Genomic DNA, 26,943 nt, shown 5'->3' with positions numbered 1-26,943 from the left:
TCCTCCCTCTCCTTCAAACCACACATTCAGCACCTCTCACAAACCTGCCGTTTTCATCTAAAACATATTTCCAGGATCAGACCCTTTCTGACCCAGGATGCTACTAAGACTCTTATCCACTCACTGGTCATCTCCAGACTGGACTACTGTAATCTCCTCCTGACTGGCATTCCTGACAAACACCTCTCTCCACTCCAATCTATCCTCAATGCTGCTGCCCGGCTCATTTTCCTCACCAAACGCACTACGTCTACCTCTCCTCTCCTACTAGACCTTCACTGACTACCCTTCCCTTTTAGAATCCATTTCAAGCTTCTCACACTCTCTTACAAAGCCCTCACCCACTCCTCTCCCATCTACATCTCTGACCATATCTCCCTTTACACTCCCACACGTCCTCTTCGCTCTGCTAATGCATGACGACTCTCTTGCTTACGGATTACTTCCTCCCACTCCTACCTCCAAGATTTTTCACGTGCTGCACCACTTCTCTGGAATTCCCTACCTCTCCCTCTCAGATTCTCCACCTATCTACAAAACTTCAAACGGGCTCTCAAGACCCACTTCTTCACCAAACCCAGCCAAATCTCATCCTAAGCCTCTGTTCCACATTCTCTATGTACCCCATCTGTGTCACCCCTGTCTGTCTACCCCTCCCCTTTAGATTGTAAGCTCTCACGAGCAGGGCCCTCTTCCCTCATGTGCTTGTCCTTTGTCCTACTTTAATAATCTTCAACTGTACCACATCCAGCAGTCTTCTGCCACCTGATACTTATTCCAGTGTCATCTGCTGATGTAACTTTGTTTTTATTTACCCTGTACTTGTCCTATCCTGTCATCAACTGTAAGTTGCTGTTTTCCTGTTTGATTATTTATGTACTCTGTATTTGGGCGCTGCAGAATCCTTGTGGCGCCATATAAACAAAGGATAATAATAATCTTGGCTGTGTGCTTAGGATCGTTGTCCTGCTGAAAGATGACCCGTCGCCGCAGTCTGAGGTCAATAGCGCTCTGGAGTAGGTTTTCATCCAGGATGTCTCTGTACATTTCTGCATTTATCTTTCCCTCTATCCTGACTAGTCTCCCAGTTCCTGCGCTGAAAAACATCTCCACAGCATGATGCAGCCACCACCATGCTTCACTGTATAGATGATATTGGCCTGGTGATGAGCGGTGCCTGGTTTCCTCCGAATATGACGCCTGGCATTCACGCCAAAGAGTTCAATCTTTGTCTCATCAGACCAGAGAATTTTGTTTCTCGTGGCCTGAGAGTCCTTCAGGTGCATTTTGGCAAATTCCAGACAGGCTGCCATGTGCTTTTACTAAGGAGTGGCTTCCGTCTGGCCACTCTACCATACAGGCCTCATTGGTGGATTCCATCTGGAAGGTTCTCCTCTCTCCAAAGGGGAATGCTGTAGCTCTGACAGAGTGACCATCGGGTTCTTGGTCACCTCCCTGTCTAGGACCCTTCTCCCCCGATCGCTCAGTTTAGACGGCCGACCAGCTCTAGGAAGAGTCCTGGTCGTTCCTAACATCTTCCATTTACGGATGATGGAGGTCACTGTACTCATTGGGACCTTCAAAGGAGCAGATATTTTTCTGTACCCTTCCCCAGATTTGTGCCTCGAGACAATCCTGTCTCGGAGGTCTACAAACAATTCTTTCGACTTCATGCTTGGTTTGTGCTCATACATGCACTGTCAAGTGTGGGACCTTATATAGACAGGTGTGTGCCTTTCCAAATCATGTCCAATCAACTGAATTTACCACAGGTGGACTCCGATTAAGCTGTAGTGACATCCCAAGGATGATCAGTGGAAACAGGATGCACCTGAGCTCAATTGTGAGCTTCATGGCAGAGGCTGGGAATACTTATGTACATGTGATTTCTTAGTTTTTTATTTTTAATAAATTTGCAAAAATCTCAAAAAAACCTTTTCATGTTGTCATTATGGGGTATTGTGTGAAGAATTTTGAGTGAAAATATGAATTTATTCCATTTTGGAAAAAGTCTGTTACATTACAAAATGTTGAAAAAGTGAAGCGCTGTGAATACTTTCTGGATGCACTGTATATCTGTGAGTCTCTGAATCTGTATATGAAGTGCTACAATGTAGAAGCCGCAGCTTTTTCCACTACAAGTTCTGTTCTGCTGTGTATACAGACTCAGTCACACACAGTATACAAGTGTCACATATCAAATTAATCAGCACAGTCTCCTCGTGTATCCTAGTTTCATCACGACTAAGATGCATTTTCAGCAAAGCAAACACCAGACACTAGCAGATTTTCACACAACATGGCGTTCCAAGTGGGCTGTTTCGCGTGACTGCAGCATAGATGTATGAGGACGCATCTGTATATATTAGTGCAATTTAGGGGGAAGAAACATTTTAATCATTTTGGAATGATTCTAAAACCAAGGCTTTGGTGGAGACAGAGTGCGCAATCAGACCAAGTGAATCGACCCAGTGAAAAATACAAAGGAAGTTTCACCTACTTCCAAGACAATTTCTATATACACAAGTAGTATTCCACTCTGGCGCTTCACTAGGTTTACATGTATAGGAGTATCTTCATATCCTTTAGAACCTATATATATATCTTACATCCAATTTTTCAAGGATGTAAGTAAAGAAAAAGGAGAACAATATAGTGCAGAGACCTTTTTTGAAAATGGTATATTTACAAAGACGAATATACACTCACAAGCCGATTTTTAAACATAAGCCCATCAGAATTTCTCTCTCTTGTGTTGATTCCAAATGGGATTTTATTCTTCATTCTCCATAGCATCAACCTGAGTAAAGTGTGTATGTGTCTCCCACAATGGAAATACACAATGGCTCACACACATAAAACAAAGAAAGACTTATAGTGCAGACGTCCTTAAAAGTATAACAAGGTTTTATTCTGACAAATTTGCACTTACATAACATAAAAGAATAAAAGGCATATAGAATCTCTATATCACTTCCCACAAATGCCAAGATGATCCACACCGGAGCGCAGAGATCACAATAAACTGCTGGTTGGCTACGGTCCCGGGAACCGTGTAGCTCACCTATTCCAGGGGACAGCGATGGTATTTCAGGCAGATAGTGGTATCGTGATGCAGACCCGCTTAACGCGTTTCGGTTTCCCTTTTTCAAAAGCGGATACTGTTAAACTGCAAACCCCTTCCTTATAAACCCCAAGATCCTCCCACTTAATAATGGACAGCTGTAAGGAGTTCAAAGAGTTCGTTAACGTAATTCGGCTGTTCGTGACTTCCGGTCACGTGATTCTGCGTTCCACCGCCGGATGTCAGATTTCACTTCCTGCTTATGCGGTTCACGTGCGTTCCAGATGCCGTGAAAGAGGAAGTTCATCGGGTATCGTTCTATTTTCATAAAATTCACATATATAGCAGCATTTTTGAAGCGGCAAGAACTCCATTCATAGATCATAAGGCAAGGTGCTCAGATACATAAAAAGATATAAAATTAAAAACAACAAATTATAATATGAAATATATAAATTATTAATCATTTAAAAACCATTTTAATTCAAATTCACCGTTAAGCCCACGTGGTACCAAGGTTTTAAGATCAAAAATCCATTTCATTTCTGTTTTTGCTAGTTTAGTTTCAATATTTTTATTTTTCCAATTTCCTATAATCTGTTCTAATCCCCAAAAGTTTCTTATTTCACATTCTTTGGAATTATGGCAGTATTTAAAGTGCATCGAGAGAGTGTGCGTTTCAAGGCCTTTCCTGATATTATAAATGTGTTCACATAGTCTCACTTTTAGCATTCTAGTGGTCTTGCCTACATAGAGTAAGCCACACTTGCATTCTATAGCGTAGATCACATTCTTGGATGTACATGTGATAAATTGATTAATCTTATAGCATATACCATTGATGTTAATCTCTTTATATTTAGAACTTGTGGTTTTAACCGTTCTGCATACCAGACAAGACCCACATCTGTGGAAGCCACGCACACGTTCACTACTCCTTTTATTATCACTTAGAGCACTTTTAACCAGCTTATCTTTGAGAGATTTAGACTTCCTATATATAAAGGATGGTCTTGTGGGTATATTCCCTTTTAGAACAGACATGAATTATTAACTGAAAAATCAACAAAACCTACTCCAAAAAATCATGAATGGTCTTTCATTTCTGGTTACAGTTGTCTACATCGAGAGATAGAAAGGATTTTCTATAAAAATTGGAAACTTCTTGAACAAGATCCTGTTCTAAAAGGGAATATACCCACAAGACCATCCTTTATATATAGGAAGTCTAAATCTCTCAAAGATAAGGTGGTTAAAAGTGCTCTAAGTGATAATAAAAGGAGTAGTGAACGTGTGCGTGGCTTCCACAGATGTGGGTCTTGTCTGGTATGCAGAACGGTTAAAACCACAAGTTCTAAATATAAAGAGATTAACATCAATGGTATATGCTATAAGATTAATCAATTTATCACATGTACATCCAAGAATGTGATCTACGCTATAGAATGCAAGTGTGGCTTACTCTATGTAGGCAAGACCACTAGAATGCTAAAAGTGAGACTATGTGAACACATTTATAATATCAGGAAAGGCCTTGAAACGCACACTCTCTCGATGCACTTTAAATACTGCCATAATTCCAAAGAATGTGAAATAAGAAACTTTTGGGGATTAGAACAGATTATAGGAAATTGGAAAAATAAAAATATTGAAACTAAACTAGCAAAAACAGAAATGAAATGGATTTTTGATCTTAAAACCTTGGTACCACGTGGGCTTAACGGTGAATTTGAATTAAAATGGTTTTTAAATGATTAATAATTTATATATTTCATATTATAATTTGTTGTTTTTAATTTTATATCTTTTTATGTATCTGAGCACCTTGCCTTATGATCTATGAATGGAGTTCTTGCCGCTTCAAAAATGCTGCTATATATGTGAATTTTATGAAAATAGAACGATACCCGATGAACTTCCGCTTTCACGGCATCTGGAACGCACGTGAACCGCATAAGCAGGAAGTGAAATCTGACATCCGGCGGTGGAACGCAGAATCACGTGACCGGAAGTCACGAACAGCCGAATTACGTTAACGAACTCTTTGAACTCCTTACAGCTGTCCATTATTAAGTGGGAGGATCTTGGGGTTTATAAGGAAGGGGTTTGCAGTTTAACAGTATCCGCTTTTGAAAAAGGGAAACCGAAACGCGTTAAGCGGGTCTGCATCACGATACCACTATCTGCCTGAAATACCATCGCTGTCCCCTGGAATAGGTGAGCTACACGGTTCCCGGGACCGTAGCCAACCAGAAGTTTATTGTGATCTCTGCGCTCCGGTGTGGATCATCTTGGCATTTGTGGGAAGTGATATAGAGATTCTATATGCCTTTTATTCTTTTATGTTATGTAAGTGCAAATTTGTCAGAATAAAACCTTGTTATACTTTTAAGGACGTCTGCACTATAAGCCTTTCTTTGTTTTATGTGTGTGAGCCATTGTGTATTTCCATTGTGGGAGACACATACACACTTTACTCAGGTTGATGCTATGGAGAATGAAGAATAAAATCCCATTTGGAATCAACACAAGAGAGAGAAATTCTGATGGGCTTATGTTTAAAAATCGGCTTGTGAGTGTATATTCGTCTTTGTAAATATACCATTTTCAAAAAAGGTCTCTGCACTATATTGTTCTCCTTTTTCTTTACTTACATCCTTGAAAAATTGGATGTAAGATATATATATAGGTTCTAAAGGATATGAAGATACTCCTATACATGTAAACCTAGTGAAGCGCCAGAGTGGAATACTACTTGTGTATATAGATTTTGGAATGATTATTATACACAGAGAAATTAATTCTTTATTCAGAATTTTCAATAATTACAATTGTGAATTTTTTTTTATTTTCAACTGTGCGGATGTGTCCACTCACATCTAGCCTCCTTGCATTTTAAACAGCCCTTCTAGTCACGCCGTGCCTAGAAAACACTAACGTACCATTTTGAATGCAGATACAGGTGCTGTTACACATATCCTATTCATGGTATGCAAGCCCAACCTGGGCAAAGCCTTTTCCCCAGACTGTTGCGATGCTTCCACTGCTTATCACACATTCTCCGGAGCAGAAGAGCAACTCTTCATCCCATAGAGCTCTCATTCAGCTAAATATCTGAAAGCTCATACCCCAAGGTTTTCTTGTGTCCAGATGAGTATGCAATAGGGAGTAAAAGATGTAATGCAAGTGACTCGGAAGACATTAAATATTTTTGTAGGCTTCAGCCTGAAGGACTAGCACCTTCCTGTGCCATTTCTGATGGAGTTTAGAGCAGTGTTCATTGCCATAGGCAGCGCGCGACCATACTTGCAAAGAAAGGCTGTTAAGATCCAATTAGACAACTCCACCGTGTTGATACACCATGGTCATCAAGGAGCTGCATAACAAGGCCAGATGCTGGAAGAACCACATCTGCTGTGAAAGGAAGAGATTTCCTTCCTTTCTCTTTTTCTGTGGCACTTCTTTTTTTTTTTTTTTTTTCTGACTCTTTATGCACTTGAGACTTTGCTACTTGAAAGTTCAGGTCTGTACCCTACTGTATTTGTTTCCTTTCAGAGTAACCTGTCACTTCTACGGGAAATGCCAATCTTGTTAAAGAAATTATACAGAGATGAATGTGCAGCCTTCATACAGCATTTTAGTAGTGCCTTATCTCAGTGCTGACACCCTTTCACACATTTAGATTTGGTGGAGTTACATTTTCTTACATATAAGACTACCTCTCTCTTTTCAATCTCCACAGCCAGAAGGATCCCAGAACTGTGCATCTGTTTTGATGTCTCCTTTTCCCATCTTTCTGGATTATTCTTTAAACTAAGCGTTATTTTCAGCCTTCAATCCATTGTGGTCTTCAAGTGCCATCTTAATCAGTACATTGTGAACCCGGCTTCACAGCTAGACAAATCTCTGGAAGAAGAGGGCTACATTCACTACTAGTATTAGTATTTGGCTGCTTACATTAACCAGAGGAAATAAGGAATGAAGCCGCGTAACCGACTAGTCAAACACAGTGCGTGAACAAGTGTAAAATAAATAGTTATCTTTTTACTGTTTGTCGTGTCCTAAAATGGGCGTTTTAGTCCAAACCAGTTGTTACTGATAAAGGATGCTTTTTTACAACTTTTTATACAAGCATTCGTATCACTCATTTTATAGCAACGTATTGCTTCGTTATAATGAAGTGCCGGGCTTGTGTTACTGCTGTTAGTATCTTAGTACAGGTGCTGTAGTTGCGATTTTTAAACTAAAAATGTATTTATTTGTATTTAGGGATGTAGTGGTATTTATGCTGACTCCTATGCAGACATGGCAAGTGTTTGAGGGGTGGGGTTGCGGCGGGTGATTTGGGAGCATGTGACAATGGGTGGTGTTTATTGATTTAGGAAATCTATTTGGACTAATAAATAATTTTGATTTTTTTTTTTTTTAATACAATGCCTAGTGTAATAGCCTAAATGTAAATCCTCTTTTCAGGCTTCACCCGGCTCTCCCCAGAAGAAAACCTACCATAGTAATTACTCCCAGACTGTATCTGAGCGCAGTGTGGTGCTTCATGACTCCGATTCATGTAAGTAAATGAGTAAATAAATCTGGAGAAAAGAGGAAAAGAATTGGATTTTAGCGGGTGCACATTTTTTCAATTATTCAAATAAAAAATTACTTTTATTAACCTTATATCATTAAAATTTCTCAGCAATTCACATACTCTAAAGGTGGGTACACACTAATAGATATATCTGCAGATCAATTGATCTGCAGATATATCTATGGACGGATCGGGCAGTGTGCTGTGCATACATACTGCCCGATCCGTCGGTGACTGACGTCATGAACTGTCGGCCGACCGCCCGTACACACACAGCGACGCGCCAATATATCGGTAGATATATTGGCCGTCGGCTGTGCTGCGCGGCCGACGTGATACGTCTGTGAACGGCGGAGTTCACAGACGTATCGCCCGTACACACTGGCCGACGGTCCCGCGATATATTGGCCGTTCAAGAGAATGGCCGATATATCGACCAGTGTGTACGGGCCTTAAGCCTGTCTGGCTGATATGATATATTCTATATTTACAAAATAACCCACTCGGGGGCTAACTAGAGTGAAATATTAAGTGTGAAAGGTGTAGTGTAAGGTGAATATAAAGATGTATTCTGTGAATAAAAAGAAACAATATTTTAAAATATTTAATGCGTCCTGTCTTTATAATGTAATTATTATGTTAACACATGTATTGTAACTGATCTATTCAGTTTCATAGGCTTGATCAGGTCTAGAATTACATTCACCGCTGTAGTAGTATATCTTAGCTACAAAATGGTTACACTTTTAAAGAAGGGGAAGAGATACATTTAGAAATGTTTCTAGTCAGCCAAATGTATCTTTATTAGCTGCTCATATTGACTAATGTTTCCCTGACTTGTGCACAGTGGGATTTTATACCATAGCCATTGTTCATCAAATAATAATGTCAGCCTGCAATATTTCACTCTAGTTAGCCCCTGAGTGGGTTATTTTGTAAATATAGAATATATCATATCAGCCAGACAGGCTTAGAGTATGTGAATTGCTGAGAAATTTTAATGATATAAGGTTAATAAAAGTAATTTTTTATTTGAATAATTGAACAAATGTGCACCCGCTAAAATCCAATTCTTTTCCTCTTTTCTCCAGATTATGCAGTATATTGGAGGGTTGCACTTGATCTATGGTTTGATGTACTATCAATGGAATACATACAGTATGTTTAATTACCCAGAGTCCATCAAATAGATCAATATATATTTTTTCTAACTCATACAAGATCTGGTGCGGAAATCCCTTCTCCCTCTTCCCTTTTTCCAGAGAGTAAATAAATCTGCATGATTGGACATTCTAGAAGTTGTGCTATAATTATCAACTGTTTACTTGTAATAACTATAAGTATTAGCCCTAATCGATCGATTAGGTGTTTTTGCCCTATTCTCCGGGAGATGAGAATAACCTACTGACATTTACACCACACGCAGGCATAGTTAGTACTGTGAATATGGCCCCACAGAAAGAGGTATGTTTACTCTTCTGCGTCCTTGTTAGCAGCGTGCATTTTATTTATTACCTGGGTCAGTGCCATTCAGTTGTTGGTGTGACCGCTAGTGACCCCTACATATCCAAATTGTGATGTTTGTTGTCTTGTGTGAGCCTGGCATCTCTCCCATCAGCTATCCAAATGAAAGTCCTTATATTGCTTGTTTCATTTTTGTATTGCCATTAAAAGTTTAGGCAAGTATAGATGTACAGTAGTTTACATTTTCAGATTTAGTTTCCATTGCTCTCTGAGACCTTCATCCCAAAGTGTTTATCAGACTACTGGTTTCCCTTATAGAAGTTTACTTACTTCTGCATAGATTTTGAATTTTATGGGCTTAAACAATGTCTTTCTGTTCACTAAAATTTCTCTTGCCTCTTACTTTTAGTATTCATTTCCACTTGTAAAGTGCAATTGGTAGTACTTTTTCATCCACTAGGGGACACTGGAGATCTCAGACAGCTGGGGTGTGAAGGATGCAGACCGGAGGTAGCACAATATAAAAAAAAAATAATAATAATTATGCACACCTGGCTCCTTCCCCTTCATGGCCCCTAATCCCTCCAGTTTGAAAAATTGTGCTGGAGGTAGCAGCACAGGAAAGAAGCTCCTGCTCCATATAGATTTTATTTTTGCTTCAGAATAAGTGGGCCGATCCAGCCTGTGTGAAAGGAGGGTGAAGGCTCCCTAAAACTATACTTGATGTATAGGAAAGACAAAGTTCCCTGGGAAGGAATCTGCATCTCTCTCTCAGAAGATCAACTGAGCAGCAGTGAGTACTTCCAAGCGGCACTTAGGGGGCAGGTAGCGTGCAGCAGACCAACCTTTTTCCCCCAGCAACTAAGTAAATTCTCCCTGCAGCGAGCAGTGTCAGAAAGCATACAGCTGCTGAGGTCCCCGCTGAAGCAGGCGGAGACCCAGCGTCTGAGCGGCGCAGTCAGCCAGAACAGGCTGTGAGGTAAACCTGCAGTGGGACTGTAAGGCTCCGGTAAGGGGGGCGGACAGCGCTCACAATGCAGGGGGAGAATTAGGTACGGAGCGCGGGTACATAGACAAGTGGAGGGGGGCAGACATCAGGGCTCCCTGTAGCCACGTGGTACTCAGATCAGTGCAGCGGAGGAGGAGATACTGTCTCTGCGCTGACATGACAGGCTGGGATGTGAATGGATCATTTCAGTTGCGGCCATTTTGGGGCTCTGGTTAGGCGCGCAGCTTTAGCGGGCTTTTCACCTCTGAGGGGGGCGGACATGGATTGAGTCCGATCACTGAAGGGAATTTAGAGTCATAAGACGTATGGGAATTCTTACAGTAGAATTATCATTACTTGCTCTGTTTGCAGTTAGCAATTTTAATAGTACTCAGCTGCTGTGATCTTTCTGAATACTGAAACTACATGTTTTCTCATACGTCCTAGAGGATGCTGGGGTCCACTTCAGTACCATGGGTTATAGACCGTTACGCAGGAGCCATGGGCACTTTAAGACTTTTTCAGAGTGTGAACTGGCTCCTCCCTCTATGCCCCTCCTCCAGACCTCAGTTTAGAAAATGTGCCCAGGCAGACTGGTCGCACGCTAGTGGAACTCTACTGAGATTCACTAAAAAGACTTTGTTAGGTTATTTATTTTCAGGGAGACTGCTGGCAACAGTCTCCCTGCTTCGTGGGACTTAGGGGGAAGAAGTAGGAACCAACTTCCTGAATAGTTTCATGGCTCTGCTTCTTGCTGACAGGACAACATTAGCTCCTGAAGGGTACTGAACACTAGCTGCGGCTATGCGCTCACTACCACAGCACGCCGTCACGCCCCTAACAAAGCCAGAAGTCAGAAGACTGGTGAGTAGTGTTACCGGAGATCTGCAAGAGGGACCTCCGGTCATCGTGATGGCTCAAGGTACCGCGCGGCGAGCGGGAACGCTGCACGGCCATGCTTCCTATAACACAGCGCACAGCAGGGTGCAGGGCGTGGTGGGGGGGCACCCTGGGCAGCATGAAACCTACTCTTAGACTGGCAAAAAGTAGCATATGATGCCGTGGACACAGTCCTACACCCCCGCCAGTATAAATAATAGTGATGAGATCTGAGGGGAAACTCGCCATTACAGGGGGCGGGGCTTCCTCCTCAGCCAGCACACTGCTCAGTGCCATTTTCTCCAAGCAGACTGCAGGGAAGAAACAAGTATCAGGGTGCAAATTAGGGGGGGGGGGGGGGGCAGAGTGTTTTTGGTGCTCAATTATACTGTTTGGCAAGTGTAAAAGCGCTAAGGGTCTCTGTGGATGTTTTACATGTCACAGGATTTTTAACATTGGCACTGAGTTGTGAACTGGCAAGTCCCTTCTGTGTCCTTCTGACAGATTTTACTGTGGGTCTGTCCTCTATAAGCCCCGGAGTGTCTGTGGTGTGTTTGTGCACGTGTGTGACATGTCTGAGTCAGGGAGCTTTTCCCCTGAGGGAGCCATTATAGGGACACAGAGTTGTAATGTGGTGGCGCTGCCGGCACACCACGAGCCTGAATGGGTGAAAGAATTACGTGATAGTGTGAATCATATCAGTAAGAGATTGAATAAGTCTGAGTCTCTTGCAGAAACATGGAGAAAATCCGTGGAAGATGTGATTTTTAATAGTTCTGCCTTTTCATCCACAGGGGAACCCTCTGGGTCACATAAAAGGTCATTTACACAAGTAGTACAAACTGATACCGTCACGGACTCTGATTCCTATGTCGACATTAGTGATTCCAGAGGAATAGATCCAAAATTAGCGAAAAACATTCAGTACATGATTGTTGCTATAAAGGAGGTCTTAGAAGATACGGAGCCTCCTCCTTTACCACAGGAAGAGGCTAACTTTTATAAAGAAAAGAAAATTAATGTAACTTTTCCTCCATCTCATAAGAAATTTCAGATTCCCAAAAGAATTCAGGTAGCTTACCCTGTCCCTGCAGAGGAAAGGAAAAGGTGGGAGTCACCCCCCCCCCTGTTTTAGACAGTGCCCTGCCAAGGTTAACAAAAAAGGGTGATTCTTCCTGCGCCTGGGACGGCTTCACTAAAGGAGCCGGCAGACCGCAAGTTAGAGTCTACGTTGAAATCTATTTATGTGGCCAATGGGACACTACTCAGGCCTACCATTGCCTGTGTGTGGGTGAGTAGTGCTATTGAAAAGTGGTCAGAAAACTTGTCATCAGAAATTGACACAATAGATAGAGATGAGATACTCCTAACATTAGGTCATATGAAAGACGCTGCTGCGTACATGCTAGAAGCTATGAAAGATATTGGTCTCTTGGGATCAAAAGCCGCTACCATGGCAATCTCAGCACGGAGGGCGCTGTGGATTCGCCAATTGAATGCTGACACAGATTCCAAAAGGAATATGGAGGCTCTCCCGTACAAGGGCGAGGCCTTGTTTGGAGATGGGCTGGATGCCTTAGTTTCTGCAGCTACCGCAGGTAAGTCCACATTCTTGCCCAATGCTCCTGCGCCGGCAAAAAAGACACATCACTCTCAGATGCAGTCCTTTCAGCCCAATAAATACAAAAAGGGTAAAGGTTCCCCTTTCTTTGCGGGTAAAGGAAGGGGAAAAGGAAAAAAGTCCACAGCGTCTCCAGGATCACAGGAGCAGAAATCAACCTCTGCTTCTGCCAAATCTTCAGCATGACGCTGGGGCCCCCGTGCAGGAGTCCGCTCAGGTGGGGGCACGTCTGAAACTCAGTCAGTTCTGGGTTCAATCTGGCCTGGACCCGTGGCTCTTACAAATAGTGTCCCACGGGTACAAACTGGAGTTTCAAGACATTCCCCCATGCCGATTTTTCAAATCGCCTTACCAGTTTCTGTCACAGACAGGGAAGTGGTTGCAGCAGCAATACAAAAATTGTGTCAGGATCAAGTAATTGTCCTGGTTCCCCTGTCACAACAAGGAGAAGGTTTTTATTCAAGCCTCTTCGTAGTTCCAAAGCCGGGCGGCTCGGTCAGACTGATTCTAAATTTGAAAACACTGAATCTCTACCTGCAAAGGTTCAAGTTCAAGATGGAATCTCTGAGGGCAGTGATTTCCAGTCTGGAGGAAGGGGATTTCATGGTGTCAGTGTACATAAAAGATGCCAACTTACATGTTCCCATTTATCCTCCACATCAAGCTTATCTGAGATTCGCTGTACAGGATTGCCATTACCAATTTCAGACACTGCCGTTCGGACTCTCCATTACACCAAGGGTGTTCACCAAGGTGATGGCGGAGATGATGGTCCTCCTTCGACAGCAAGGAGTCAATATAATTCCTTACCTGGACGATCTCCTGATAAAAGCGAGGTCCAGGGAAAGGTTGGTGCAGAACATTGCAGTCTCCCTGACAGTACTTCAACAACACGGTTGGATCATCAATTTTCCAAAGTCACAGTTGGAACCGACGACAAGATTGTCCTTTCTGGGGATGATACTGGACACAGAAGTACAAAGGGTATTTCTTCCAGTAGAAAAAGCTCTGGAAATCCAGAGAATGGTCAAAAATTCTGAAACCAACAAGAGTGTCGATTCATCAATGCATTTGGTTGTTGGGAAAGATGGTAGCGGCCTACAAGGCAATACAGTTTGGCCGATTCCATGCCAGAGTTTTCCAGTGGAGCCTGTTGGACAAATGGTCCGGATCCCATCTACACATGCATCAGAGGATAATCCTGTCATCCAAAGCCAGAATTTCACTCCTGTGGTGGCTACACAGTTCTCACCTCCTAGAGGGATGCAGGTTCGGGATTCAGGATTGGGTCCTAGTAATCACGGATGTGAGTCTCCGAGGCTGGGGAGCAGTCACTCAAGGGGAAAGTTTCCAAGGAAGATGGTCAAGTCAAGTAACTTATCTTCACATAAACGTGCTGGAGTTGAGAGCTATTTACAACGGCCTTCTACAAGCGGTGCATCTTCTTCAAGATCAACTCGTACAGATCCAGTCAGACAATGTAACAGCAGTTGCATACATAAACCGTTAGGGCGGAATGAAAAGCAGAGCGGCGATGGCAGAGGTGACAAGAATCCTCCTCTGGGCAGAAAGACATGCAAGAGCTCTGTCGGCAATTTTCATTCCGGGAGTGGACAACTGGGAAGCAGACTTCCTCAGCAGACACGATCTCCATCCAGGAGAATGGGGCCTCCACCACGAAGTCTTCGCAGAGGTGACAGGTCTTTGGGGGAGTTCCTCAAGTAGACATGATGGCATCTCGTCTCAACAAGAAGCTTCAGAGATATTGTTCCAGGTCGAGAGACCCTCAAGCAATAGCAGTGGATGCACTAGTGACCCAGTGGGTGTTTCGGTCGGTGTATGTCTTCCCTCCACTTCCACTCATTCTGAAAGTTTCAAGATCATAAGAAGAACAGGGGTTCGAGCGATCCTCATTGTCCCAGACTGGCCAAGGAGGGCTTGGTATCCAGATCTTCAGGAGTTGCTCATAGAAGATCCTCGGCCTCTTCTTCTTCGCGAGGACCTGCTGCTGCAGGGGCCGTGCGTGTATCAAGACTTACCACAGCTACGTTTGACGGCATGGCTGTTGAGCGCCGGATCCTAGCCCGAAAGGGTATTCCCAAAGAAGTCATTCCCACTCTTATTCAGGCCAGGAAAGGAGTAACGTCTAAACATTACCACCGTATTTGGAGAACATATGTGTCTTGGTGTGAAACCAAGAAGTAGTTTCAGTTAGGACGTTTTCTCCATTTTCTCCAGGCGGGTGTGGGTGCGGGCCTACGATTGGGTTCAATCAAGGTCCAGATTTTGGCCTTGTCCGTATTTTTTCAGAAACAATTGGCCTCCCTTCCTGAAGTTCAGACGTTCGTAAAAGGGGTTCTGCACATCCAACCTCCATTTGTGCCTCCGGTGGCACCATGGGATCTTAACGTGGTGTTGCAGTTCCCATAATCGGATTGGTTTGAACCTCTCCAGGAGATAGAGTTGAAGTTTCTCACTTGGAAAGTGGTCATGCTGTTGGCCTTGGCATCCGCAAGAAGGGTTTCTGAGTTAGGGGCCTTGTCTCACAAGAGCCCTTACTTGATATTCCATGAAGATAGAGCTGAGTTAAGAACTCGTCAGTAGTTTCTTCCAAAGGTGGTTTCTTCTTTCCATATAAACCAGCCTATTGTGGTGCCAGTGGTTACTGACACCTTCGATGCTTCAAGGTCTCTGGATGTGGTCAGAGCTTTGAGAATTTATGTCGCAAGAACAGCTAGGATACGGAAAACAGAGGCTCTATTTGTCCTGTATGCTCCCAACAAGATTGGGTGTCCTGCTTCTAAGCAGACTATTGCGCGCTGGATCAGAGGTAAGATTCAGCATGCTTATTCTACGGCAGGATTGCCAATACCGAATTCAGTGAATGCCCATTCTACTAGAAAGGTGGGCTCATCCTGGGCGACTGCCCGGGGGGTCTCGGCATTATAACTTTGCCGAGCAGCTACTTGGTCAGGGACAAACACGTTTGCTAAGTTTTACAAGTTTGACACCTTGTCCGATGAGGACCTCAAGTTTGGTCAATTGGTGCTGCAGGGTCATCCGCACTCTCCCGCCCGTACTGGAGCTTTGGTATAACCCCATGATACTGAAGTGGACCCCAGCATCCTCTAGGACGTTTGAGAAAACAGGATTTTAATACCTACCGGTAAATCCTTTTCTCCTAGTCCGTAGAGGGTGCTGGGCACCCAACCCAGTGCGTACTTTACTTGCAGTTGTTAATTTGTTAAAATTTCTTCAGCACGTTTGCTGTAGTGTTTCATGCTAGTTAGCATGTGTTGTGTTGAATGCCATGTTGTGCGGTATGGTTGAGGTGTGAGCTGGTATGAAGCTCTCCATTAACTTAAAAGTAAATCCTTTCCTCGAAATGTCCGTCTCCCTGGGCACAGTTCCTATACTGAGGTCTGGAGGAGGGGCATAGAGGGAGGAGCCAGTTCACACTCTGAAAAAGTCTTGAACTGCCCATGGCTCCTGTGGAACCGTCTATACCCCATGGTACTGAAGTGGACCCCAGCATCATCTACGGACTAGGAGAAAAGGATTTACCGGTAGATATTAAAATCCTGTTTTATCTTCCAAGGGACTCTGCTGACAGATCCTGCGGAGGAGGAGCAACAGAATTCTCAACCCGGGCAACTCAAGCTGTATCAACAGTTGGTGGTGTGAGGGTTTCAAACGTTAGGCTGGTAAAGGTTTGTTTTTTTGCTCAGTGTTTAAAATAATTCCAGCTGTGGGACTCCAAATTCTTAACTGCTCCCTATATCCCTACGTTCTTTCTCCTCCTATTCTTATAGGGTGAAAGTCCTGCTGATTGGTGTACAAGTGTTTTAACATGTCTAAAGCACCAACCAAAACCACAAAAACTTGTTATGTATGTTCAAAATGTGGTAAAAAGACCACTAATGTTGGCAGCTCTGGGGTGTGCAAAACATGTTTGGGAATGGACGCTCAACCTGGGAGCAGTGGTCCGTCTGGGTCATGAGAAAATGCCCTGGCAGATATTTCTAAGGACATGATGGAATCCCGCAAGCAACATTTAGAATGGGCAGCAGGCTTTTCCAAAACTATGGAGGAATTCCTAATTAGAATTACTCTACCCGCACAGGGTAGAGTAATGCGGTAAAAAGATACCTGCCTCTCCTACAGGAAGAGTCGGAGGAGAAAGAGGGTCTCATAGAGGATGCTGAGGAGGGAGAGTCAGTAGAGGCAATTATTGATGCCAGCCCTCAGGAGGAGGATGCTGAGGTTAAGTAGTAAAACAGGTCCTTAAGCAGTAAAACAGGTCCTTAACTTCAAGGAAGAAGAGGTTGAGGAACCTGAGATCTATGATCTATTTGAGTCTCAGAAACCGCAAACAGCTGTTTCCCGATTCCTCAGACTCTCCAATGTCAAATGGGGGAAGCATGGAAGCAGCCAGATAGACGCTTTCAGATTCCTAAAAAGTTCACGGCTAAGTACCCACTTCCCAAGAGTGTCATGTCTAACTGGGAGGTTCCTCAGATTGTGGACGGCTCCCTGGCTAGACTGTCTAAGAAGACAATATTACCGATACCATACGTGACTACACTAGTGGATGTGTCAGATCATAAGTTGGATGCGACACTAAAATCTATTTTTGTGGCCACAGGGGCGTCACACAGACCTACGATTATCAGTGCTTCGGTAAATAAGGCTATGGGTTGCATGGCCTTGTCAAGTTTTTCAGGCAGTGGCGGAAGATAACAGCCAGGAAGAAATAGTTAGACTAGCGGACCATGTCCGTGAGCCGGCTGAATACATTTGCCAAGCTACAGAGGAAGCTTGCAGCATAGCGTCATGCATCTCGGCTTCGGCTATATATTGGCCAGAAGGATTCTTTGGCTCAGAGAATGGCGAGTGGAAAGCAGTGGAGGCGATTCCCTTTGTAGGGGAAGCTTTATTTGGGCCAGAACTGGACAAATGGATTTCGCAGGCAACAGTGGGAAAATTCTATTTTGTAACCCTGGGAAATAATATTTTTGGTCCAGACATCTGGTGAGGTTTCGGCCCAGGTGTCCTGAAACCTTTCCAACCGTGCGCCCACCATAGGAGACCCAAGGTGAGCTGGGAGATCGTCATGCCACGGTCTTGTCAGCGGGTTTAGGGTCCAGTTTTCAGGCTGTGGACTGAGGATGGCCTCTGTCCCATGAGTTTGACCGCCAAAACCTCTTCCTCTAGCTTGAAAGGATTGAGACCTAAATGAATTAAACACCAGAGTAATTTCTTCTAACCGGTGGCGTAGTACTAGGATACGTGATAGGCAGAAAAGTAAATTTCTGAACCGACCTCACAGTCAGTTCTTCACAACAGGCTTTCCTCGGTGCCCCCAGAAAGCGAACGCATTAGACACGCCAATTTGAAAATTACTTCAGATGGAAGTAATTTTGCCTGTTCAGACTCCTCAAAGAGGAACGGGATTTTATTAATCTTTTTGTAGTGCCAAAACCAGACAGGTCTGTCAGACCAATTCTCAATTTAAAGGTGTTAAACCAATTCCTGCCAGTTTAGAGATTCAAGATGGACTCAATACAGTCAGTCATTGCGGGATTAGAGCAAAGGGAGCGCATGGTGTCAATGGACATAAAGGATGCATATCTCCATGTCCCAATTTGGACCTCGCACCAAGCCTATTTAAGGTTTGCAGTGGACAAGTCTCATTACCAGTCCAGAGCTCTAACGTTCGGCCTATCATCAGCCCCGAGAGTCTCCACAATGATCATGGCAGTCATGGTAGCGAAATTGAGATCATTGGGGATAATGATAATACCGTATCTGGACTACCTTATCAAGGCTCCCTCTCAGGACCGGTTGATCCGGAACGCTCAGATCACTCACCAGTTTCTGATTCGGCACGGCTGGATCATGAATTTCAAGAAATCCAATCTGCAACAAACACAGAGGATTCAATTCCTGGGCCGAATTTTAGATACAATTCAAAGGAAGGTGTTTCTCCTAGAAGACAAGATTCAAGACATCAAGGAGATGGTAATGTATGTCAAGTTCTACAAAACCAGATGGTCTATTTGCATCTTTGTGTATGCCTTCTAGGTAAGATGGTAGCTTCCTTTGAAGCGATCCAATATGGCAGACTACACTCCAGACAGTTTCGGCTGAATCTGATTGCCCAAGGGGCAGGCATACATTTACTTCTTCACAGAAGGATTCGCTTGTTGCCCCGGGCCAGGACGTCGTTAATTTGGTGGGAAAGAGGTTCGGAATCTGGGACTGGAAAATTTTGCCAACAGATGCAAATCTCAGTGGTTGGGGAGCAGCATTGGACAGTCATCAGTTTCATGGAAGATTGCCACCGCAGGAGAGCAGTCTCCCAATAAATGTACTGTAGCTAAGAGCCATTTACAATGCACTTCTGATGGCGGAAGACCTAGTATGGGCTCAACAGGTGAGAGTGCAGTTGGACAATGTGATGGCAACGCATACATAAACCGTCAGGGAGGAACAAAAAGCTGCATGGCTTTAAAAGAGGCAACAAAGATTCTGTCTTGGACAGAAAAGTGCAACATAATCCTGTCGGCAGTCTTCATTCCAGGAGTGGACAACTGGGAAGCAGACTACCTCGGTCGTCAAAATATGCATCCAGGGGAGTGGTGTCTACACCCACAGGTATTCAATGCAGTAGTACGACGGTGGGGTCTACCGCAGATAGACCTAATGGCTTCTCGGAACAACCATCAGCTGCCAAGGTATGTGGCCAGGACGCTGGATCCAGCAGCAGAGGCGGTGGACGCGCTGGCGATTCCTTGGTCATACGATCTGGTGTACATCTTCCTGCCATTTCCCCTGTTACCGAGAGTGTTAAAAAGGGTGAAACGGGAAAGAGTGTGGGTGATTTTAATAGCACCAGACTTCCCTTGCAGAAGTTGGTACTCGGACCTGAGGGGACTCCTAGCGGAAGATCTTGGAAGCTTCCACAAAAGGAAGACCTGTTGTTACAAGGCCCATTCCTTCACCCAGACCTGAACCGTCTTCGTTTGATGGCGTGGCTCTTGAGACCAGGATACTAAGAGACAGGGATATATCGAAATCGGCTATTCCCACCATGTTAGCAGCAAGGAAGCTAGTAACTGCAGCACACTACTATAGAATATGGAAGAAGTACATAGACTAGTGTCAGTCTAAGGGTTGGAATCCCAGAGAGTTCCGCCTTAATAGACTTTTGAGGTTTCTCCAAAATGGTTTGGATGGTGCTTTGAGATTGGGATCCTTGAAGGTACAAGTCTCGGCTCTCCTCATTCTTTTCCAGCAACGTCTGGCGTCCTTGCAGGAGGTCCAGACATTTTTGCAGGGTGTGTTGAGGATACAACCACCTTTTTGTCCTCCCTCGGCCCCATAGGATCTAAATTTAGCCCTAGAATTTTTTTAATCTGCCGTTTTCGAGCCTTTGAAGATGGCAGATCTGAAATACATGACCTGGAAAGTTGCCCTGCTTCTAGCTTTGGCATCAGCGAGGAGGGTCTCTGAGTTAGGGGTTCTGTCGTGTAAAAGTTCTTTCCTAGTTTTTCATAAGGACAGAGCGGAACTCCATACAAAAGCAGAGTTTTTACCTAAGGTGGTGTCGGGTTTCCACATTAACCAACCCATAGTGGTCCCTTCCTTTCAAGGATTGGCAGAAGGGGACTTGTCCTTGGATGTGGTCAGAGCCTTAGGATTTACGTACAGGCTATGGCTTCTAATAGGAAATCTGACACCTTTGTTTGTTCTGTTGGGCCCAGGAGGGGTTGGCCGGCTTCAAAACAAACCTTGGCCAGATAGATATGTCTAACCATCAAACAGGCATATAGTAGGTGCTCATACCACGGGCTGCGGCTAGAGGAGCCTTCACTACCCAGTTTTGCAGAGCTGCAGTGTGGTCATCATCACACACATCACTCGATTCTACAAGTTTGATACGTTTGCATCTTGAGATACAAGGTTTGGACGTTTGGTTCTTCAGGCTTCGGACAGCACTCCCGCCCATGGAAGTATCTTTGGGATGTCCCCAGCTGTCTGAGATCTCCAGTGCCCCCTAGTGGATGAAAGAGATAAGAGGATTTTGGTACTTACCAATAAATCCATTTCTCTGAATCCACTCGGGAACACTGGATGCCCGCCTCGGTACGGTCAGCCTGCGTGTTCTTGTTAAATTTAGTTCAAACAGTTTGATTATTATGTTCATAGTTCTTGGTTGCTGTTTGACTTGTTGGTACGGTTGGTTCCTTCCCGTATGGCCTTGAATGGGGAGGAAGCAACTGTACATAATTTTTTTTATATATTGTGCTACCTCCGGTCAGCATCCTTCACAACCCAGCTGTCTGAGATCTCCAATGTCTACGAGTGGATTCAGAGAAAGTACCAAAATCCTCTAATCGGTTGTTGCTAAGCTGAAACTCCAACACTGTATACAAAAGCTTAAAAAAAAATGAATGTACCAACAATTAAAAGGCAAAACTAATTACTACCGCTTTACATCTCAGTATCTCAGGAGAAAAATCATGAAGTTTATATAATAAATAACCATCCAAGGTAGTAGTAAGCAGGACATTTCACTGTTTTCAGGATGCGTTTTGGGCACACTTACAAATCTATAAGTATAGATTTAGTTTTCATGGGTAGTTCCAAGGTTTGGGGACTGGGTGTATGCCTTGAAACAGAGTTGGTGACTTAGGGGTATATTCAATAACTGTCGGAAGCTGCCGTCTTGTCATAAAGACGGCAGCTTCCAACAGTTTTAGGTCAGAAGGGGTTACGACCTATTCATTACGGCCCTGTTTTTTCCGACAAGTCGGGAAACCCGACTTGTCGGAATGCACGCTGACCGTCTGCTTCAGTATTTTCTCTGACGTCCTAGTGGATGCTGGGGACTCCGTAAGGACCATGGGGAATAGACGGGCTCCGCAGGAGACTGGGCACTCTAAAGAAGATTTAGGACTATCTGGTGTGCACTGGCTCCTCCCCCTATGACCCTCCTCCAAGCCTCAGTTAGATTTCTGTGCCCGGCTGAGCTGGATGCACACTAGGGGCTCTCCTGAGCTCCTAGGAAGAAAGTGTTTGTTAGGTTTTTTATTTTCAGTGAGACCTGCTGGCAACAGGCTCACTGCATCGAGGGACTAAGGGGAGAAGAAGCGAACCTACCTAAGTGGTGGTAGCTTGGGCTTCTTAGGCTACTGGACACCATTAGCTCCAGAGGGATCGAACACAGGACCCGACCTCGTCGTCCGTTCCCGGAGCCGCGCCGCCGTCCCCCTTACAGAGCCAGAAGCAAGAAGGTGGTCCGGAAAATCGGCGGCTGAAGACTTCTGTCTTCTCCAAGGTAGCGCACAGCACTGCAGCTGTGCGCCATTGCTCCTCATGCACACCACACACTTCGGTCACTGATAGGTGCAGGGCGCTGGGGGGGGGGGCGCCCTGAGCAGCAATACTGACACCTTGGCTGGCAAACTGGCACCATATATAGCCCCAGAGGCTATATAGGTGCTTTTTAACCCCTGCCAGAATCCATAAAAATGCGGGAGAAAGTCCGCGAAAAAGGGGCAGAGCTATCTCCTTCAGCACACTGGCGCCATTTTTCCCTCACAGCTCCGTTGGAGGGAAGCTCCCTGGCTCTCCCCTGCAGTCAATACTTCAGAAAGGGTTAAAAAGAGAGGGGGGGCACAATTTAGGCGCAGTATACAATATATATAGGCAGCTATAAGGGAAAACACTCTTATATGTGATATCCCTGTGATATATAGCGCCCTGGTGTGTGCTGGCATACTCTCCCTCTGTCTCCCCAAAGGGCTTTGTGGGGTCCTGTCCTCTGTCAGAGCATTCCCTGTGTGTGTGCTGTGTGTCGGTACGGCTGTGTCGACATGTATGAGGAGGATAATGATGTGGAGGCGGAGCGAATGCCTGTAAATGTGATGTCACCCCCTGCGGGATCGACACCGGTGTGGTTGGACTTATGGAAGGATTACGTGAAAGTGTCAACTCCTTACACAAAAGGTCGACGACACAGAACAGCCGGCTACTCAGCTTGTGCCTGTTCCAGCGTCTCAAATGTCATGGGGGGCTCTAAAAACGCCCGCTACCTCAGATGGCAGAAACAGATGTTGACACGGATACCGACTCCAGTGTCGACGACGATGAGACTAGTGTACCCTCCAAATAGGTCCACCCGTTACATGATTGAGGCAATGAAAAATGTATGACACATTTATGATAATACCCCAGGTACCACATAAAAGGGTATTATGTTTGGTGAGAGAAAACTACCAGTAGTTTTTCCTGCATCTGAGAAATTAAATGAGGTGTGTGAGGAAGCGTGGTCTTCCCCCGGTAAGAAATTGATAATTTCTAAACGGTACTTGGCAGCGTACCCTTTCCCGCCAGAGGATAGGTCACGTTGGGAAACACCCCATAGGGTAGATACAGCGCTTACACGCTTATCAGAAAAGGTGGCACTACCGTCTCCGGATACGGCCGCCCTGAAGGAACCTGCTGATAAAAAGCAGGGGGTTACCCTGAAAGATATAGTCACACACTCGGGCATTATATTGCGACCAGCCATTGCTTCGGCATGGATGTGCAGTGCTCCCGCTGCGTGGTCAGATTCCCTGTCGGAAAATTACTATGGATAGGGACAATATTTTGCTGACAATAGAGCATATAAAAGACGTGGTCTTATACATGCGTGATGCACAGAGGGATATTTGCCGGCTGGCATCAAAAATAAGCGCTAGGTCCATTGCCGCCAGACGGGGGTTATGGACTCGGCAATGGTCAGGCGATGCCGACTCGAATCGGCACATGGAAGTTTTGCCCTATAAGGGGGTAAAACTGTTTGGGGATGGTCTTTCAGACCTCGTTTCCACAGCTACTGCTGGGAAATCGACTTTTTTGCCACAGGCTACCCCACAACAAAAGAAAGCACCGTATCATCAAGTACAGTCCTTTCGGCCCCAGAAAAGCAAGAGGGCTAGAGGCTCATCCTTTCTGCCGAGAGGCAAAAGTAGAGGAAAAAGCTGCAGCACACAGCTAGTTCCCAAGAGCAGAAGTCCTCCCTGCGTCCGGTAAGTCCACAGCATGACGCTGGGGCTGCTCAGGCGGACCCGGGTACGGTGGGGGCCCGTCTCAGAAATTTCAGCGCCCAGTGTGCTCTCTCACATGGATCCCTGGGTCCTTCAAGTAGTATCTCAGGGGTACAGGCTGGAGTTCCAGACGTTCTTCCCCCCGCCGTTTCCTAAAATCTGCCTTACCGGCACCTCCCTCTGCCAGGGAGGCGGTGTTGGTGGCTATTCAACACTATAATCACAACAAGTGATTGTCAAGGTGCCCCTCCTTCAGCAAGGAAGGGGTTACTATTCCACAATGGTTGTGGTACCGAAACAGAACGGTTCGGTGAGACCCATCTTAAAATTAAAATACTTGAACTTTTATATCAGAAGATTCAAGTTCAAGATGGAATCGCTCAGGGCGGTTATTACGAGCCTGGACGAGGGGGATTACAGGGTCTCCCTGGACATCAAGGATGCGTACCTGCATGTCCCCATTTACCCTCCTCACCAGGAGTACCTCAGATGTGTGGTACAGGACTGTCACTATCGGTTCCAGACGCTGCCGTTGGAGTTGTCCACGGCACCGAAGGTCTTTACCAAGGTAATGGCCGAAATGATGATACTCCTTCGCAAGAAGGAAGTTTTTATTATCCCGTACTTGGACGATCTCCTGATAAAGGCGAGGTCCAAAGAACAGTTGGTATTGGGGGTAGCACTCTCTCGGGAAGTGCTACAACAGCACGACTGGATTATCAATATTCCAAAGTCACAGCTGGTCCCGACGACACGTCTTCTGTTCCTGGGAATGATTCTGGACACAGACCAGAAAAGAGTGTTTCTTCCAGTGGAAGCACACGAGTCCTGGAAAAAATGGTAGCTTCGTACGAAGCATAATTCCATTCGGAAGGTTCCACGTAAGGACGTTCCAGTGGGACCTGTGGGACAAATGGTCCCAGATACAACAGCGGATAACCCTGTCGGCAAGAAACAGGTTGTCGCTGCTGTGGTGGCTGCAGAGGGCTCATCTACTAGAGGGCCGCAGATTCGGAATACAGGACTGGGTCCTGGTGACCACGGAGGCCAGCCTTCGGGGCTGGGGTGCAGTCACACAGGGAAGAAATTTCCAAGGAGATTTCGCTTCACATAAATATTCTGGAGCTAAGGGCCATTTACAATGCCCTATGCCAAGCAAGGCCCCTGCTTCAGAACCAGCCGGTACTGATCCAATCAGACAATACCACGGCGGTCGCCCATGTAAACAGACAGGGCGGCACAAGAAGCAGGATGGCGATGGCAGAAGCCACAAGGATTCTCCGATGGGCGACCTACACCCGGGAGAATGGGGACTTCTTCCAGAAGTTTTCCAAATGCGGGTAAACCGTTGGGAATGACCACGGGTGGACATGATGGCGTCCCGCCTCAACAAAAAGTTGAAAAGATATTGCGCCAGGTCAAGGGACCCTCAGGCGATCGCTGTGGACGCTCTAGTGACACCGTGGGTGTACCAGTCGGTTTATGTGTTTCCTCCTCTACCTCTCATACCCAAGGTACTGAGAATAATAAGAATGCGAGGAGTGAAAACCATACTCGTGGTTCCGGATTGGCCAAGAAGAGCTTGGTACCCGGAACTTCAAGAGATGCTGGCAGAGGACCCTTGGCCTCTGCCGCTCAGACAAGACCTGCTGCAGCAGGGACCCTGTCTGTTCCAAGACTTACCGCGGCTGCGTTTGACGGCATGGCGGTTGAACACCGGATCCTAAAGGAAAAGGGTATTCCGGAGGAAGTCATCCCTACCCTGATCAAAGCCAGGAAGGATGTCACCGCAAGACATTATTACCGCCTTTGGTGGAAATAGGTTGCTTGGTGTGAGGCCATGAAGGCCCCGAAGGAGGAATTTCAACTGGGTTGATTCCTACACTCCCTGCAAGCAGGGGTGACGTTGGGCCTCAAATTGGGGTCCATCAAGGTCCAGATTTCGGCTCTGTCGATTTTCTTCCAGAAAGAACTGGCTTCACTGCTTAAAGTTCAGACTTTTGTTAAAGGAGTTCTGCATATTCAGCCTCCTTTTGTGCCCCCAGTGGCACCTTGGGATCTCAATGTGGTTTTGGCATTCCTGAAATCACATTGGTTCGAACCACTTAAGACTGTGGAATTAAAATATCTCACGTGGAAAGTGGTCGTACTGTTGGCCCTAGCTTCGGCCAGGCGGGTTTCAGAATTGGCGGCTTTGTCTTGAAAAAGCCCTTATCTGATTTTCCAGATGGATAGGGCAGAATTGAGGACTCGTCCTCAGTTTCTCCCGAAGGTGGTCTCAGCTTTTCACTTGAACCAACCTATTGTGGTGCCTGCGGCTACTAGGGACTTGGAGGATTCCAAGTTGCTGGACGTAGTCAGGGCCCTGAAAATTTATGTTTCCAGGACGGCTGGAGTCAGAAAAACTGACTCGCTGTTTATCCTGTATGCACCCAACAAGCTGGGTGCTCCTGCTTCTAAGCAGTCTATTGCGCGCTGGATTTGTAGCACTATTCAGCTGGCGCATTCTGCGGTAGGATTACCGCAGCCTAAATCAATAAAAGCCCATTCCACAAGGAAGGTGGGCTCATCTTGGGCGGCTGCCCGAGGGGTCTCGGCTTTACAACTTTGCCGAGCAGCTACTTGGTCAGGGGCAAACACGTTTGCTAAATTCTACAAATTTGATTCCCTGGCTGAGGAGGACCTGGAGTTCTCTCATTCGGTGCTGCAGAGTCATCCGCACTCTCCCGCCCGTTTGGGAGCTTTGGTATAATCCCCATGGTCCTTACGGAGTCCCCAGCATCCACTAGGACGTCAGAGAAAATAAGATTTTACTCACCGGTAAATCTATTTCTCGTAGTCCTTAGTGGATGCTGGGCGCCCATCCCAAGTGCGGATTGTCTGCAATACTTGTACATAGTTATTGTTACAAAAATCGGGTTTTGTTGTGAGCCATCTCTTCAGAAGCTCCAATTGTTATCATACTGTTAACCAGGGTTCCTATCACGTGTTATATGGTGTGATTGGTGTGGCTGGTATGAGTCTTACCCGGGATTCAAAATCCTTCCTTATTGTGTCAGCTCTTCCGGGCACAGTTCCTAACTGAGGCTTGGAGGAGGGTCATAGGGGGAGGAGCCAGTGCACACCAGATAGTCCTAAATCTTTCTTTAGAGTGCCCAGTCTCCTGCGGAGCCCGTCTATTCCCCATGGTCCTTACGGAGTCCCCAGCATCCACTACGGACTACGAGAAATAGATTTACCGGT

At 45.4% G+C, this 26,943-nt stretch overlaps 1 protein-coding gene across 6 annotated transcripts in view; it reads left to right on the top strand.

Moving 5' to 3' along the window:
• ZGRF1 (zinc finger GRF-type containing 1) overlaps positions 1-26,943 on the top strand; it is a 363,865-nt gene that overhangs the window by 165,358 nt on the left and 171,564 nt on the right. For all 6 annotated transcript variants that reach the window (XM_063920146.1, XM_063920145.1, XM_063920142.1 and 3 more), the window contains exon 8: positions 7,538-7,631. In XM_063920146.1, coding sequence (XP_063776216.1) covers positions 7,538-7,631 — 94 coding nt within the window. The remainder of the gene's footprint in view (positions 1-7,537; positions 7,632-26,943) is intronic.

This window comes from Pseudophryne corroboree, chromosome 1 (assembly GCF_028390025.1).
Source record: "Pseudophryne corroboree isolate aPseCor3 chromosome 1, aPseCor3.hap2, whole genome shotgun sequence".
Taxonomy (NCBI): domain Eukaryota; kingdom Metazoa; phylum Chordata; class Amphibia; order Anura; family Myobatrachidae; genus Pseudophryne; species Pseudophryne corroboree.
The sequence above is the reverse complement of the archived record's forward strand: the minus strand, read 5'-3'. Positions and strand labels throughout refer to the sequence as shown.